The 16,385-nt window shown below is 39.1% G+C and overlaps 1 protein-coding gene across 2 annotated transcripts; it reads left to right on the top strand.

The window, feature by feature from the left end:
* The first annotated feature begins 1,579 nt into the window (after positions 1-1,579).
* Positions 1,580-16,021, top strand: cpa6 (carboxypeptidase A6). Of its 2 annotated transcripts, none has more exons than XM_068304621.1 (11): positions 1,580-1,648; positions 4,888-4,963; positions 9,190-9,314; positions 10,336-10,450; positions 10,906-11,007; positions 11,107-11,211; positions 11,892-12,002; positions 12,248-12,338; positions 13,277-13,479; positions 13,620-13,704; positions 14,082-16,021. In XM_068304621.1, the coding sequence occupies exons 1-11, from the start codon at positions 1,614-1,616 to the stop codon at positions 14,294-14,296; spliced, it is 1,263 nt and encodes a 420-aa protein (XP_068160722.1). In that variant the 5' UTR covers positions 1,580-1,613; the 3' UTR covers positions 14,297-16,021. The 2 variants fall into 2 exon arrangements, with proteins under 2 accessions (XP_068160722.1, XP_068160721.1); XM_068304620.1 differs by lacking the exon at positions 1,580-1,648 and adding an exon at positions 1,987-2,600.
* Positions 16,022-16,385: the final 364 nt, after the last annotated feature.

The raw sequence follows: 16,385 nt of genomic DNA, 5'->3' as shown, positions 1-16,385 counted from the left end.
TCTCCTCAAAAGGTCAAAAGGTTGCAGATGTGCACTCACAGCCCTACTCAGGGTCAGCTTCACGCGGAGGCCCTAAAGGCATCACAAAGAGCTGCAGTTAGCCTTGCAGTTTGACCGATTCACTCCCCCATCACCATCATGGCTGGCGCTAACACGTTTCTCAGACTGCACGCTTATCAAAGAGCTCATTCACACTCCTTAGCACAGTTTGAGGCTTCGAGAGCAACTCTTCATGCTTAAATGACCAGCCAACATAAATGCAGAGCAAGCTTTTCTGAATATGCTTCTGTGCAGAGATGCCACCGTACTCAAAAACACTTCAGTTTCTAGGATTAAAGTAGTTTTTGAAAACTAAGTCTGTCAGGAAAAACTTTCTTTAAACATTATTGCATTGGTTTCACAATGTTTTCCACAGAGAAAGAGGAATTTTATGGCATGTAAATCTGAATTAGCTCAGATGGGCTCATCTGACAACTAATAAATCTTAAAGTTTGTTGATGTTGACTGTAAATCCTCATTGCTTGGATTCCCACAATATTGATAAGATTTCATTCTGAACTTGTGAAAATCTCAAATGCAGTGAAGAAATATGTGGCCACAAAATTGGCAAAATACAAAAATGACCTTTATGAATTGTTATTAGAAGGAAAAAGTGGGTATTTCATGTTTTATTTGTTATATGAGCTTCATGCATAAACAAATGAATTCATCTTGCTGGCCAAAGATTCATGCAGGGACAGAGAGCAGTATATTTATTCTACATGTAGTGTTATGTTATGTTTGAGGTTAGGTTGTAGATCCCATAGAGATCTGACACCCATAATTCCAACAACAGAAATCCAAACAGACTTATTTAGGATTTTGGCTAAGTAGAGCTGCACATACAGGACTGTCACAGATATACAACAGATACTACACACAAATCCATTCTGTTTAACTGTGTTCTAAACTGACATGAAACAGAACCAATGCGTGATTTACTATAGAGGTCTTCTGAAGCATATGCCAGATGAATAAAACATTAATTCACAACCTTAAGACTCCAGGGTTCAGCAGGGCTTTAAGCAGAACAGGATGGTGAAATTGGATAAGAAATACTCCTCAGAGGAAATTTAAACCCCCAACATCTTCAGTGCATTTTCCAAACCCCACACCTTTGTATTCATTGATAAGGAAGAGTATACAGCAGGATCTCATGTTTGAGTACAGAGTATATTATCTGAAAGCCATTAGTGTCATGGGTGTGAGGAAAAGAGCCCACTTCTGCTTCTACCTACAGCTTATTCGTGTTGAGATGGACGATGTTAACAGCAGCACTCTTGAGAGGGGGTTGCTGGGAATAGGGAGTGTTTGGGTCTCTATCGCTCCGTAATTGAGTGTGAAACAGGTGGCACACTGTTGATGCTGGTGAGAAACCTGAGAAAAATGTGCCACTAAAGGGAAAGCCTGGTGGCTGACGTTTAATCAGAGTGTTGGATGAGAGTGGAAGATCTAATGGCTTTAAAAAGCCCAGAATTACAGGGAGAGCCACTGATAGCCCTGCAGAAGGGTCCCTGGCAGAACTATAGCAGGTCATCACAATTTATTTGGAATATAGATATACCAGAACAGGAATGTTGAGGAGTCAGAAGATCCCTTTGCTCGTCAGGTATGTGAGAATAGTGTTCTTACTCTCTTTTTATTTTATTCCTCTCCATCTGGGGATGACCAGTGGGATGTCCTATTTTGTCAAAAAAACATGTCAAGTTATGATAGAAATACATCTGTAAAGCATCATCTATGTGTAGATGGCATACACCATTAAACTGCTTATTTGAGCAGCAAAAAACTATAAAATACCAATATTTGATTCATGAGATGAAAAGATTTCTGACAGAACTTTAAAACGTGTTAAACATTTTAATTTCAGCTCACAGAGCCAAAACTATCACCAAATAAAACACGTTTTTCATCATTGGAAATAAATTCATGATTAGTGCTGAGAGAAAAAGGAAAGGGATAAGATCTGGGGTTGTTTTTTTGTGTGTTTTTTTTTATCTCACATCCTCCAACTTTTTCATGTCGAGGAACCAAGCTCAAACGAGACCCGTTTTCAAACTCATGACAAATTTATAAGTGAACGCTCCCTGTCTCCCTCTGCGCACGGAGCGCGCACCAGAGCGTGAGCAGGGATCCAGTTACCAACTTCGCCAACACCGGACCACGTGACTCCGGTCCTCCTCATGTTAAAATGGGCTGCCACCCTACAATTTCCCCCTCAGAGCTTCAAAGGGGTGCTAAATGCTTGTCTCCTGCCAGATGACCGACTTTTGCATCTTCTTTGTCAGAGGAACGACTACAGGAGACTGCAGCGCAACAGAATAGTGATTTGTTCAGATCGATCACACCCTCTCAGTTGCAGCCACATTTCTGTTCTAGTAAATCAACTTGCATCTCGCAAAAAAAAAAAAAAAAAAAAAGCCTCATCGGTATCTTTCGTCTAGCCCAAGGATGGACAACAGGAGCGCGGTTTGCGCCCCGGTTTGGCTGGTTTGTGTGATAATCTGCACCAACGTGCTGTGTCCCGTCGGTGCCTATCTCTATAACAACCGATACGCAGGGTGAGTAAAGAGCCCTCATTCATTTCTGGGGCTCGTTACAGCTTTTTTGCTTTGCTTTCAGTGTGTGGGACAACCGCACAAGCGAGTAGAAGTTTCCTCTCTACGCAAAGAGTCGGACTTTAACTCTATAGGTTTGGATTAACAAAGAAAGCCATTGTGCTTCCAATATTTCCAGTATGAGACGCAATGTTTTTATTTTACTGAAACTGTTTTCTGATTGCATTCAGGTTAGTCCTGTACGTATCTGTCAATTGCTTAAGTTTTAAAAAATTACAGCTGTCAATTACAGCTGTCAGCCTCTTCTGTGATGAAAAGACTGGGGACATTGATCATATCTGTGTTTTTGAACACGTCTTCATCTCGCTAAAAGTAGCTCAGGATTTGACCTTGAATGTAAAATTTGGGGAGCTTTTTGACAAATAGATGGTCTCCAGTGGGACCATCTGGAGCTGAACACTGTCATTTGGGGTAAATATATAGACGGCATGTTTGGGTTAACCCTCTGTTTCTCTTGTAATTTAGCTGAGGCAGAGGGAGACCACCTCTGCTGGAACCCCCACCCCCCCATTGGTCTTAAGCAAGATATCATTTGTAGATGTTCCAAAGATTGTGCAGCTCACCCCACCTCTGGTTTGACACCTAAAATCTTAATGTATGGTGCAAGGGGGGTGTGGGGGCTTGGATGAGTCATGTATCAGGCATGTGAATAGATGTTCAGCTCAGCCTCACAATTATACTTTAGTTTAAAAAAGAAGGAAAAACATGTGATACAATTCATTCACACCTCAGCATCATTAACTCTAGTAGAGAGGACTGATGATTATACTGTGTAACAGTATTAAACGTGGTCGTAAAAGTAAATTACTTCCATCCCACTGTTGTGGAAATCAAAAGGCTGAAACCTGGAGGAGTGCTTTTTACCCTGCAGCTGTTTGATAGAAAGCAAAAGGTCTGTGATCTTTCAGAATCACAGACGCTTTCAGTTTGTGTGACATTAGATCTCTAGAGGTGAATAAAGTTTCTTGGTGATGAAGAAATCATAAATTTTGGAGACGAACTTACTGATGTTACAGACAAAAAGAATGCACTGTATTGACAAATAAAGAGGTTTGTTTTTCGGACTGAAACAATTGTGGTTTTCATTTATATCTCATCCCTACAATTTTTCTACCTCCTGCCTCACTGTCGTGCTTGAAGACTGCCTCGTGTGGAAAAAAGGCTGTTTATTGGCAGGGTGTTGTATTTCCAAAATGAAATGGGGTGGCCACTCGCATGGGACACCCTGGACCCCTTTGTTCATCAAACTTCATAGTGGGCTGCTACCACCTTTGTTCAGGGGGGCCCAGCTTCCTCTGTGACACGTTGAAAAAGCCCTTTGAACCAAGTGAAACATTACACAGGCAGGTAACTCAGCAGTCTGTAAAAAAGAGAGTTTTATTATTGGTGGTATGTTGGCTCTGTCAGCCCCCGGAAATGAAAAAAAAAGGAACTCCATGTGAGATTAACAGTGAGGGTAAAGATATCTTTGGTTTGCAGCAAAGCGGTATAAGCGATGTGGTTTGCAGGAGTGAGTCAGACAAACTTCTCCTGTCTGCTAAGATAAACATGTGAAGAACAATAGTTACTGTACAGGGATTTCTAGGTTGAATTCAATGCATTCTATGATGTTTTCCTGTACCTGACTGAAACTAATGTATTCCTACTTCTTTATTAACATCAGAGTTACGAAGCACAATAAAAGTTATTTTGCAGTCAGACTGCACACCACAGTATAGTTCATTTCTCAACATTCTATTTTGGTGCATAAACACAACACATGGTAATAAAGTTACCATGTGAATAAATAAATTACCAGAAAAAATGTTTTTCTGTCAACTTACAGGGTGTGATACATTTTCTGTATGAAAATGTGAAACTGCTGCTTCTACTGTTGCTGAAGAATAGTTCCATGTGTTGAAATATAGTCCTGTCATTAAACATAACCCAATAATGTCTCAACTCATTGTTTGATTGGTATTTGACCCTGTCATATATATAAATGGGATATATTAACCACTCCATTCAAAAGGAACCACCCTTATCCCTTTTAGGCGTTTACTATTATAAATGTCACCAACCAACACAAAAGGGGGTAGCGTTACCGGTGACATCATGGCCTCAAACATATTTCACATGAAAACTGATCCCAGTCCTGTAGCAGTGGATTCTAGTGTTAAAAAAGGCAAAGAAAGCTTCATGCCCCTTTCTAGTTGTACAGCAATACTTAAGGAACTTTTTGTTGTTGCAGGGATCAAGTCTTCAGAATAACTCCAGGGAATGATGAGGAGGTCCAAATGCTCAAGACAATTCTGGACAATCTGAAGGTCGGTTGTTGTTTTTCTCTTTTGACAATTAATTTTTATAACAGTCATTTACTTGCATTTGTGTTTCTTTCTGTTACGCCACATTAGCATGTTTATCTGTTTTTATTGCACTCAGCCCAGCCCGTAGTTCTACAGTGGTCTTTCTGGGACACTGCAGTCTCAGACGGGCGTGAGACGTGACCTGATAGCAAAGAGGTGATGTGACAGAGAGCTGAGAACAGCAACATTCAAAACAGACAAGGAACAGGAGAGGGTGGTCGTCTGAAACAGCTGGAGTGTAGTCCCAAGAGAACAATGGGAGGAAAATATGAAAGTTGGGAAGCTGTACATCTGTTTCAGAGATAAGTGAGGAAAGCCCGGAGAGCACGGAGGCCTGTCCTCCTCTCCCAACTTCATTTGGAAATAATTACTGTCAGCCTCCAGAGTGTGGTTAGCCTCTCTCTGCACATTGTTTTGGTTTGCAAATACACAGCAAATATTGCTCTTAAATGATAACTGCAATCAATTTCACTCAAATTCTGTTTTTCCCCCTAAAATGTTTGTCTGAGCATTTATTTCAGACTACAGCATGTTTGTGATATGAGTGATAATGTTCCAGTAATAACCACTGACAAAGAGAATGAAGACATCAAAAGCTCTGATTGTTTCTTAATTAAAGTGTCTATCATTCTGTCAGTATTTGAAAGGGAGTCCTACAATTTATTTGGAAGAATTGACTATATAATATTTTATTATTCATTTAATTCTTTAAGCCATATGTTCAGTGTTTATTCCAGACTGAGGATTCAAAAGAAAATGTACATAACATGTTGAAATGAAACAATAATTTATATTAACATTAAAAAAAGATGTCAAATCCCCATTGCAGAATTGGTTTTATATTTTTCAACTACATTTCACTACTGTACATTTCACAGTCTATTTTGCCTTTACTTAGTTTCTCTTAACGTGCTGCAAATGGTCACTTTCTTTCCTTGTATTCTGTTATTGATTATTGGGGCTTGTTGCACTGGGGTAGTAAAGTTATTTTATTGTATTATTTTTTTTGGAGTGGAGTTAGTTTGCATGTGATTGGGTTACAAAAATTTCCTTGGGAGAGTTGCAGACTCAGAATATCTGCAGCTACGTGTTGGTGTGATCTGTTTGTCCAGTTTGGTTCTATTTGTGGGTCCAGTTCCCTTGTCAACATATGTATGACTCCAAAAAGATGTAAGATAGGCACCTGTTTAAATGCCAGGCTTTTGTTTAGAGATCCAGAACAAATATATTTCTAAGCATAGGATTGAAAGAAAAGGACCAAAAAAAGATTCAATGAATGTGAAATGAGTTATATTGAGGGAATGCAGGAGAACTGCAGGGCAAGACCTGGTTTGATTTTAGAAGTTCAGCAGAGATGGTGCTCCAAGCCCGACCAATGCAGAGGCAGCTACTGTTTGAACAGCTGTGGGGTTTGTTTTTTCAGTAGTTTAGACACACCGCCAGTGCCAGAGTCAAATAATTCAGCCTCAGGCTGGAGAGGAGGTCAAGTAATAAATGACCTCTCTCCACTCAGAGATTAAGAGTTAAGAATCAGATCCATCATCAGCAAATTAACACAAATGACAATTCAAGAATATTAGTGTGGTAGATTTCTTCATTTGACTGTATTCCTTGACTGACTTGACATCAATCTACACCAATGAAAGGTTAAAACTCCCGTATTCCTAACATGTGGTGAGAAAGGTTATTTTTTTTAAAAACTAAGAAATGAAGGTAAAAAAGTGTGACAGCCTAGAAAAGAAACACAACAGTCTCTGAATACACCCAGAAGAGCAAACACCTTCACCAAAGCTATGCATGTTCAAGATAAGATATTTACACACCTGGGATTGAAACAAAAAAAGTTAATAATTACTTTAGACCAACTTCCACTGCCTCAGCTCCGGTAGGATATTTTAATGATCATATCTGACACAAGTCATCAGATATTAGTTTAATCCCAGCAGCGCTAATACTTTTAGAGCATTGACTCCCCATTCTGCCTCTTAAACTACCGGTAGATCATCAGCTGCAGTTATCAATAAATCATTTGGTTTATCTACACAATAAGAACCTGGGATTATAGATATTATATACAGTACATCACAGGTATGTATACATGTCTAATTACAAATGACGTAAAGAAAATTGATTACCAATGTGTGTGTGTTTTTATTATTTATGAGTATTGATTACATGTAACACATTGAACGGAGTGAAACAGAATTGTCTGCATTGTTTTTTGAGGGGAGAAATGACATATATCCACTGTTCTTTTCCATATAATAGAAGTGTTTTTTAGACACTCCAGACATTAAATCTGACACAGATGTAATAATATCTGTGTCATTTCATCATTGCTGCTGTCATTGTTTTTCCATAGCACAGCAGTTTTCCATTTGGTTTTAGAACAATCTGCTCAAATTTGTCTTCATTTTCTCTTGCAGACTTATTATTCCAGTTTAAACTTTACTGTCTGTTGTATGAATTTATGTTGATTTTTTTAGTCATTAGGTCACCCTTCACTATTGCTTGATGAATGATATATGCTCTGTGTTTAACTGTGTTTAACTAGTTTTTCTTTGATATTACATACAGTATAAACTCTTTGCTACAGCTAAAACTTAGATGTTTTAAGGAAATGTGGCTTGTTTTATTAAACTATGACTATAAAATTCATACCCATGCTGGCATTAGATCAACCCAACCCAACACCAATTCAGTTCATATCTTTTCTATGACCGCCGCAGGCCCGCACAAATCAAGAGACAACACATTTATAAAGCAGACAGAGAATACAGCTTCAGGGCTGATATATGCATCTATAAAGTATAAATTGAGAGAAATGTTTGTGAGGAGTTGTGTTACCCTATCAGGGATGTTTAAGAGCCTTTGAAGCTTATGTGTTTTGGATTTGTTTGACAAATGGAAGAGCAGTGCTGTAATATTTGTGACACTTAAACATTTGGAAATGCCATAAAAGTGCACCAATCAGCTGAGGATGGTCGGCCCCTCCGGCTCGAAACAAAGTCCAATTAAACTGGAATGAATTCTGTAAGCTATTAAACCAATTGACACATTAACAAGCATATGTGCCAGGCAGTATGCCCTCATGTGTTAGTAAAATAAAAGCCAGCTGAGGATGTTCACGGTCGCCTGCAAACACAAACAGTGAATACATTGGATTCTCTTTGACGGCACAACCATGTGTATCATTTGTTTTACATTTTACTCAGAATTATCCTTTCCTTTAGTTTCCCCTCACTCTTTGTGTTATTTTATCCATCACCACACGGTGCCTGTGTTTTTATAGTTTCCTAGCTCAGTCCATGGACCTTCCATTTCAGCCAAAGCTAACAGCCCCAGCTGACAGCTTGATAAAAGGCACTAAAAGACAGCATTTTTCTAACTAATATGAGGTCAAACGTTAGAGGGGAAGCAAAGTCACTCACAGCAGGTTGTTCAAAGGACACATCAGAGCGTTTTACTTGTTTAACACCATATAGTCATCGACATTCCCCTTATTTATCCACCACCTGTAGACAGAGGAATGTTAAATAGTCCAAAACAAAAGGAGAGGTAATGTCTTTCATCAAGCTATTGTTTTACCTTGAAACATACGCTTTTAGGCCCTTATGTTTTAATTTTAGTTACGTTCAGTGTAGCTGTCATTATTACAGGGCAGACATAACTTTACATGTACGTACAACACAAGTGTCAGTGGTGACAGTTGAGTTCAGTAATTAATTCCAGTTGTTTTTTGTTGTAAAGAGTAGAGATGGCAGTCCTGGGGTCCACCATTTGCACACGGATCATGACTGATCCTCATATAATACAGAACTTCATTTTCTCATGCTGGCTCACAAAAAAAAAAAATCATTTATGTCCTTGCAGCTTGAAAGACAAATTTGAATTCATTCATTCGTTTAATTTAAGCGGAACTACTCGTTCATTGTTAAAAATTAAGGCTATGCCATGTGGTTGGTTAGACAGCACTATACATCTTTTATCAACAAATTGAAAAATATATTTAACTACCACATTAACATCAGTTAACTTTACTGATATTTACTGTATTTGTAATGTATGACATTTATGCATATGTTGATGCTGAATTTAACAGGATTCATCTCTCTCTCCTCACGACATTCGGGGTGTCTTTGTAAGCCCTCTTCAAATGTTCAAATGCACCTGTTTTGTTCCTTTAGGTGGACTTCTGGCAGCCAAACAGTGCCAGTCTCATCTGTCAAAATGCCACCGTGGACGTCCACGTCAAGCGCAACAACACGCGAGGTTTACGTGCACGCTTGAAGGAGGAACATATCGATTATAGGTAAGAGTGTTGCACCCTCCAGCCACAAAGCACACGTGCTTGCTTGTGTACTCTCATATATTTGGTACTCTTGTTAACAGAAACACATTTGTTACTCAAACCTGTTACTTACCCCAGTGAGAATATACCATCTGCACATGCATTGCCACCCATAGTTTGCATACAAAGCAACCCTTTCATTGCTCTGCTTGATACTTCACCGACCTTAATGTTGAAATGATGGAGGTTTATCAAAGCAGCCACAGCTAGAAAGAATTCCATTGTCATCCCTGTCCTGAGGGAGGAATTACACATCTGAGAGTGAGGGGGTTTTTTTTTCCTCTCAGTGTTTGGACCAAGAAAATGGTTTACACACTAGCCATCCAAACCCTGATCTATTGTCATTTAGTGTTAGTGTGGTATTCATGAAGCCATTGTTCATCATAAAATGTGCTCTGGATGGTAAAAAACTTGATCATACGTTGTACATTGCAAATTTAATATTTAGTGTATATTTCTTGAAATATTTTTAACAGTCATGAAGAAATTGTTCAAATGTTGAAATTCTATTCTCCACTTCTCTGTGTGGAGTTTGCATGTTCTCTTTGTGTCGGTGTTGGTTCCTTTTGCATTCTCCAGCTCCCACTATCAAAAACATACAATTTATAGGTGAATTGGTGACTCTAGATTGTCAGTAACCTTGAATGTGAGTATGATTGGTTATTTGTCTTTCCTTTGGCCCTGCAATGAGCTGGAGGATTGTCCAGGATGTACCCGTCTTCCTCCCCAATGTCAGCTGGGATGGGCTCAGCCCAGGCTGAATGAATGAATGAATGAATGAATATCATTCCTGATGATTTATTAAGACCTCATGCTCTTCATTATTAGGTCTCTTGCCCTGCTACAGAGCCAATAATAAGTATTGGACCAGGTTTTCAATGTAATATTAAATTGTTGTATTGAATCATTTGTTTTTGTTTGTGGTAAGGATTTTACAGAGGCTGGCTATCATGTCTATCGTGTGTCTGTCTGCCATCCACAGAGTCTTTATCTCCAATCTTCAAAAGGAAATTGAAAAGCAGACAGGATACCGCTCCCATCGCAAGCGGAGGTCAGAGTCTCAATATGACTACGAGGTTTACCACTCTCTGGAAGAGGTAGATGTGAAACCCACCATCTACCTGCCAATTTCTCACACTCGTCTGCTCTCTAAGCTCAGTGCACAAGTAATAAAAAGTAAACAGGCATTCTCTCTCAAGGGCACTCAAACACACCCCGTTCCATAGGTCTGTCTCCCACTGCCTCCCTCTCTCACACAGTGACCCGCACTCTCCTTCACACACTTCACAGCTTTAAAGTGTGTATTGTCACAGCTCTTTCAGTTTCCTGGTATGTGATGCCATTTGGCCTTATGAAGCACGGACACTTGAAAACTGCAAACAACACACTCACATGAACAGTATGTCTGATGAAGATAAAGACACAAACAAATGCAAAATCCATTACCACATTGTTGCACATCATTGTACATGTGATTGGACTAAAGTCTGATTGCATTATTATTGATTCATGAATGACATTTGCACTTCTGCATGATTTTCTGCCCCTTAAGATCCAGATGTGGATGTTTGACATGAACAGGACCCATTCCAACCTGGTTGATATGTTCTCTGTTGGAAAGTCGTATGAGGGACGGCCACTTTACGTGCTTCGGGTACATAAGACATTCATCTAAAAATGACACTGGAAGACATACAGTTTGCATATTAATGCTAATGGTTCTCTACAACTGACAGCGCTTGTATCCTGTCAGATAGGAAAGAGAAGTCGCCATCAGAAGAAAGCTGTGTGGATGGATTGTGGTGTCCATGCCAGGGAGTGGATAGGACCTGCGTTCTGCCAGTGGTTTGTGAAAGAGGTCATCTTTTTTTTCTGGTTGTGATTTTAAATAAGACATTATATTCATCCTGTCCTATCATCTTTACTAAATATACTTTGTATAAATTAATGCATTTAATAAGCAGTCTGTGATGTGTGATCTGTGGCATCTTCAACAAAGCATGAGCATCTGTTCATTTGTCATGCACAATTATGTTTCATACTTAAGATTACCCTTTATTGTTCAAATGCTGAATGTAACCCAAATGTTCGCACAACCTTTGTCATACCCTCAAAATACTACATCCTCTGAAATGAGGTCAACAAAAACATTGAATGGCTGTTTTTTACACTACCTACATTCCAGATGAGTGGGATTTGCAGGTGATATAAAAGAAATAAAGAAAAAAATGAAAGAAAAAAACTTGAAAGACAATTACAACTGCATATTTTTGGCTCAAAGGAGAATCCACTGTCACGTAATAATGGAGGTTGGCCACTGGAGGTCAGGGCACCATTCTTTAAGGATTAACTACACATTAACCTTGACTCTAAGCTGAGGGTAAGCAGCATTAACTCAGTGCAGAGATCTTCTCACTGAAATCCTTATCAGTGTTAGAATGATAGCAATTTAACAGCCATCATGTACAAGGTTAAAAATAATAATATTGATCTGTGTCCCCATCAGTGCTTATTAATCATAATGTTTTGTAATTTAAGGCCATCATCTCATACCAGTTTGACTCTGTGATGAGACGACTGCTGAACCAGATGAACTTTTACATCATGCCTGTCTTCAATGTTGATGGATATCATTTCAGCTGGACTACGGTACTATAGGTCAATGTACATATGAACATGTGAATGATTAAGAGCACAAAGTTTAATTTATTTTTGTAGGGAACGTTTTCTTCATACTTTTTGCATTATCTGTAGATTTAGCCTAATTTATATTTGTAAACATATTTAATTTAGAGGCAGGCAGCGAATAGATGGATTATTGTGTAGACAAATTTGTTCAGTGACATCTGCCATCATTGGATATCCAATGACATTGTCCTCATTTTCCCATGTAGGATCGGTTCTGGCGGAAAACACGGTCCAGAAATCACAAATTCCATTGCAGGGGAGTGGACGCTAATAGAAACTGGAAAGTGAAATGGTGTGGTGAGTTTGATAACACAAGCTCAAGTGAAACCTGAGGATAGAGTACATGCAGACATGCACACTGCAAGGTTGGCAAAACATTCTTTGCTGTTGCTGATGTAGTTTTTTCAGTATCTTAGTTAGTGTGAGCGATGGTTAAAATACTTTGTGGGTGATGACAAACTATGTTTGATGCTATGTAGTGTCTGGTAGGTAAATGGATTCGGCCTTCTGCTGAATCATCATAACTACAGGAAGGTTATGAAGATATGTCAGACATTTGCAATGTAGAATATGTGTTTGGGAACAGAGAGATGCTGATGAAGAATATTAGCTCACATTGGCTGTTTTACAAGCTGGGAATTCTTCAAGGGATCCTAGTTTTTAATGAATGCTGTGCACTTACTGATAAAAAAGGGGGAAAATAGGAAGTGGAGCAAGTTTATGAGTGTTTCAGGTGACCTTCAGTCTGCTGGATATTGTTTCTGCTTTTTGTAGATATGACTGACTTTAATATGCAAACAAACAGCAATTATAAGTCTGTAACGTTTGACTCGCTTTGCAAAGAGATTTCATTCCGAATTTTCTCCCATAATCACATGCAGCCTGTTTGCAAAACTTGGGCTGATAAAAATGGAATGTATGTGTGGATCTTTCTCATTGTTCTCTTTCCTGCTTTTGCCTGAACTTTCCAGTTTTATTTAAACATGCATACAGTATATATTAATATTAATGGTCCCAAGTACAGACATGGTAATCTATCTGTGACTGGTAAATAGAAATGGACAGTGAGCTTGCCATAGCAACCAGTCACAATGAAATGAACCAGAGTTGTTTGTTTTTCTATTGGAAGGTCTTGGCAGCGAGTTCAGAATTTCTGCAAAGCATTTTGGAATCACTATCTTTAGTTTCTATCATGCATGGTGATTATTGTAATTATTCTTCTGCTCATCCCGCAGATGAGGGTGCCTCCTCTCATCCCTGTGATGACACCTACTGCGGTCCCTTCCCTGAGTCTGAACCAGAAGTCAAGGCGGTTGTCAAGTTCTTGCGCAAGCACAGGAAACATGTCAAAGCATACATATCTATCCATGCATACGCCCAAATGCTCCTTTACCCCTATTCCTACAAGTATGCCACCATTCCCAACTTCAGCTGCGTGGTAGGACATTATTATTTTTTATTAAATCAGCTATAAACACACTGTCATGCAGCACCTTAAATTACTGTATTTGATATTACATCTTTCTATAAAGAAAGAAATTATCACTAATGAGTAGACCTTGTGCTTTCCCTCTACAGGAGTCAGCAGCTCACAATGCAGTAACAGCCCTGTACTCTGCCTACGGAGTGAGGTACCGATATGGCCCAGCCTCCACAACTCTGTGTGAGTACTGCCTTCACCCAGTTTGGAATATGAAACAGATTATTTGCCAGTTCCTAGTAGTTGATTTGTACTCTGCTGTCAATCTCATGTGATTTTAGGAAAATCTTAATCTTAATTCATGTTATGAAGTAGGAATAAGCATTGTTTTTCTTAACCTATTTAGTCTTTGTTAATGTGTGTGCCCACTGAAAGGAAGCAAAAGCTGATATGTAGCTGTGTAATGACAGTGTGAACAGTTTATGAAGTGTAAAGTGGCTTGAAATAAAAATACCCTAGCTAAGAACAATTACCTTAAAATGTACAAATAACCAATGGTGTTTATGCTAAATAATATTTCTGCTTATTTATCAAACATTGCTTTTTACTCTTTTTCATAGACGTCAGTTCAGGCAGCTCCATAGACTGGGCCTACAGAAATGGAATCCCATATGCGTTTGCATTCGAGTTAAGGGATACGGGATACTTTGGTTTCCTCTTGCCTGAATCACTGATCAACCCGACCTGCACCGAGACAATGAGGGCAGTGAAGGCCATTGCATCGGGTCTGCTGAAGAAGTGCGAGACTAACAGAGACAGATTTCCATATATATGAACTCGTCACAGCTCCACCCTCACAGTTACTTATCTCAAAAACCTCATATTCCTTTCAGATTTAATATGTCTTCTAGACATTGTCTGGTGGTGATGAGATCACGAGGACCAGCATAGAATTTTAATTAGCTTCTCTTGACTTTGAGATTGTTCGCCTTATTTTCCTTTTCTGATAAGATATGATATGAACTGATAGTGGTTTTTGGTGCCAGTAACCACAATTTTTTTAAAGATAACAATCTGTCTATGTAAAGTAAGACATTGCATATGGGACATCATGCTATCCGTGAGTCATTAGATGGATAGATAGATATATAGATAGATAGATATATAGATAGATAGATAGATAGATAGATAGATAGATAGATAGATAGATAGATAGATAGATAGATAGATAGATAGATAGATAGATAGATAGATAGATAGATAGATAGATAGATAGATAGATAGATAGATAGATAGATAGATAACAGACATACAGACATAAATACATACATACATACATACGTTCGTACGTACGTACGTACGTACGTACGTACGTACGTACATACATATGTATGCTCAGTCATTACATAATGGATAAATACTGGATACAAAAAAGAAACACTGACACCAAAGGACATAACACAAGACATACACTACACTAGCAGACACATGTATTATTAACAGGACATATACAAAATTATCACTAAAATATAACCAGTATAAAATTAAAATAAAATAACATGAATAAAAATGAAAAGTGCAAGTGAAAATTAGCAGGAGGCCCACATGATGGGTAAGGTACACTCTTCTTACAATGTATGGCGTCACTATCTAATATCACAACATCTATCTATCTAATATCTATCTCACACTGCTCAAAAATATAAGGCGTCACTAATATCAAAACATCACAACACCTTTGCCCCACTACACTGCAGCACAGGCTGACATCTCATCCCCTCCATCCAACCACATGCAGACCTTGCCACCTCCCCCCTGCTCCTCCTGAGAGTCATTGTACCCCCTGATGGCACGGGGCACGAAGGAGGACGTCAGCCTCTCTGTGGAGGCGCTGTGTGACAGCAATCTGCCACTGAAGGTGCTTCTCTGCTGGGGGAAGGTGGTGTGCAGGGTGTGGCTGGTGTTGTTCATGATAGCCCTGACTTTAGACATGGTCCTGCTCTGCGGAAGTGTCTCCACGGAGTCCAGGCTCAGCCCGACCACTGAGCCCGCTCTGCGGATGAGTCTGTTCAGACGGTCCATATCTCTTTTCCTGGCCCCGCCACCCCAACACACAATGGCGTATGACAGCACACTGGAGACTACGGACTGATAGAACATGAGAAGGAGCTTAGGACAGATGTTGAAGGAAGCCAGCCTCCTCAGGAAGTACATCCTGCTCTGCCCCTTCTTGTACACACAGTCTGAGTTGAGTGACCAGTCCAGTCTGCTGTCTAGCTGCAGTCCCAGGTACTTATAGTAACCTACCACCTCCACCTCACTGCCCTCGATGATCACTGGCTGTGGAGAGGGGATGCCCGCCAGAAATCCAGCACCATCTCCTTCGTCTGTGTTCAGATATGTGTTCAGATAAAGTTTAACATCTGCAGCAAATAGTCATCCTTTGCAACTATTGCTCACTGGCCAAAAATACACTTTCCACAATATAAGCTTTTTTTCCAGTGAGTGGTGGTCAGATGAGCACTTGCCATGCTATAATAGCACTTTAAAAAAATAAAAAGCTACATTAAAAAAAAAAAGAAAACCATTGCTATTTTCATCTTGTTGTCTTTTGTTATTTTGGCATTAGTCATACCCAGTGCCAGTTCAGATATTCAACCATAATGTTAATGTATTAATGCCTTAATTACTGCAACATTGTTGGTGTACATAATAAGCTATCACTTGACAATCCTTAATTTGGTTTAAATTGAGATTTTTTTTCAATGTTTTTTTTAATTATTATTTAGCTGAGCTTTGGAGAGAATGACCTATCATTTCAGTAAGTTCCTATGTCATCACTCAGGTATATATCAATGACAGAGTCAGAAATGTTTACTTTTGACAGCTGATATGCTCAAGATGAGATTCTAGTAAATGTCCAA

This window comes from Antennarius striatus, chromosome 20 (assembly GCF_040054535.1).
Source record: "Antennarius striatus isolate MH-2024 chromosome 20, ASM4005453v1, whole genome shotgun sequence".
Lineage (NCBI taxonomy): Eukaryota > Metazoa > Chordata > Actinopteri > Lophiiformes > Antennariidae > Antennarius > Antennarius striatus.
This window is presented reverse-complemented; position numbering and strand designations above follow the sequence as displayed.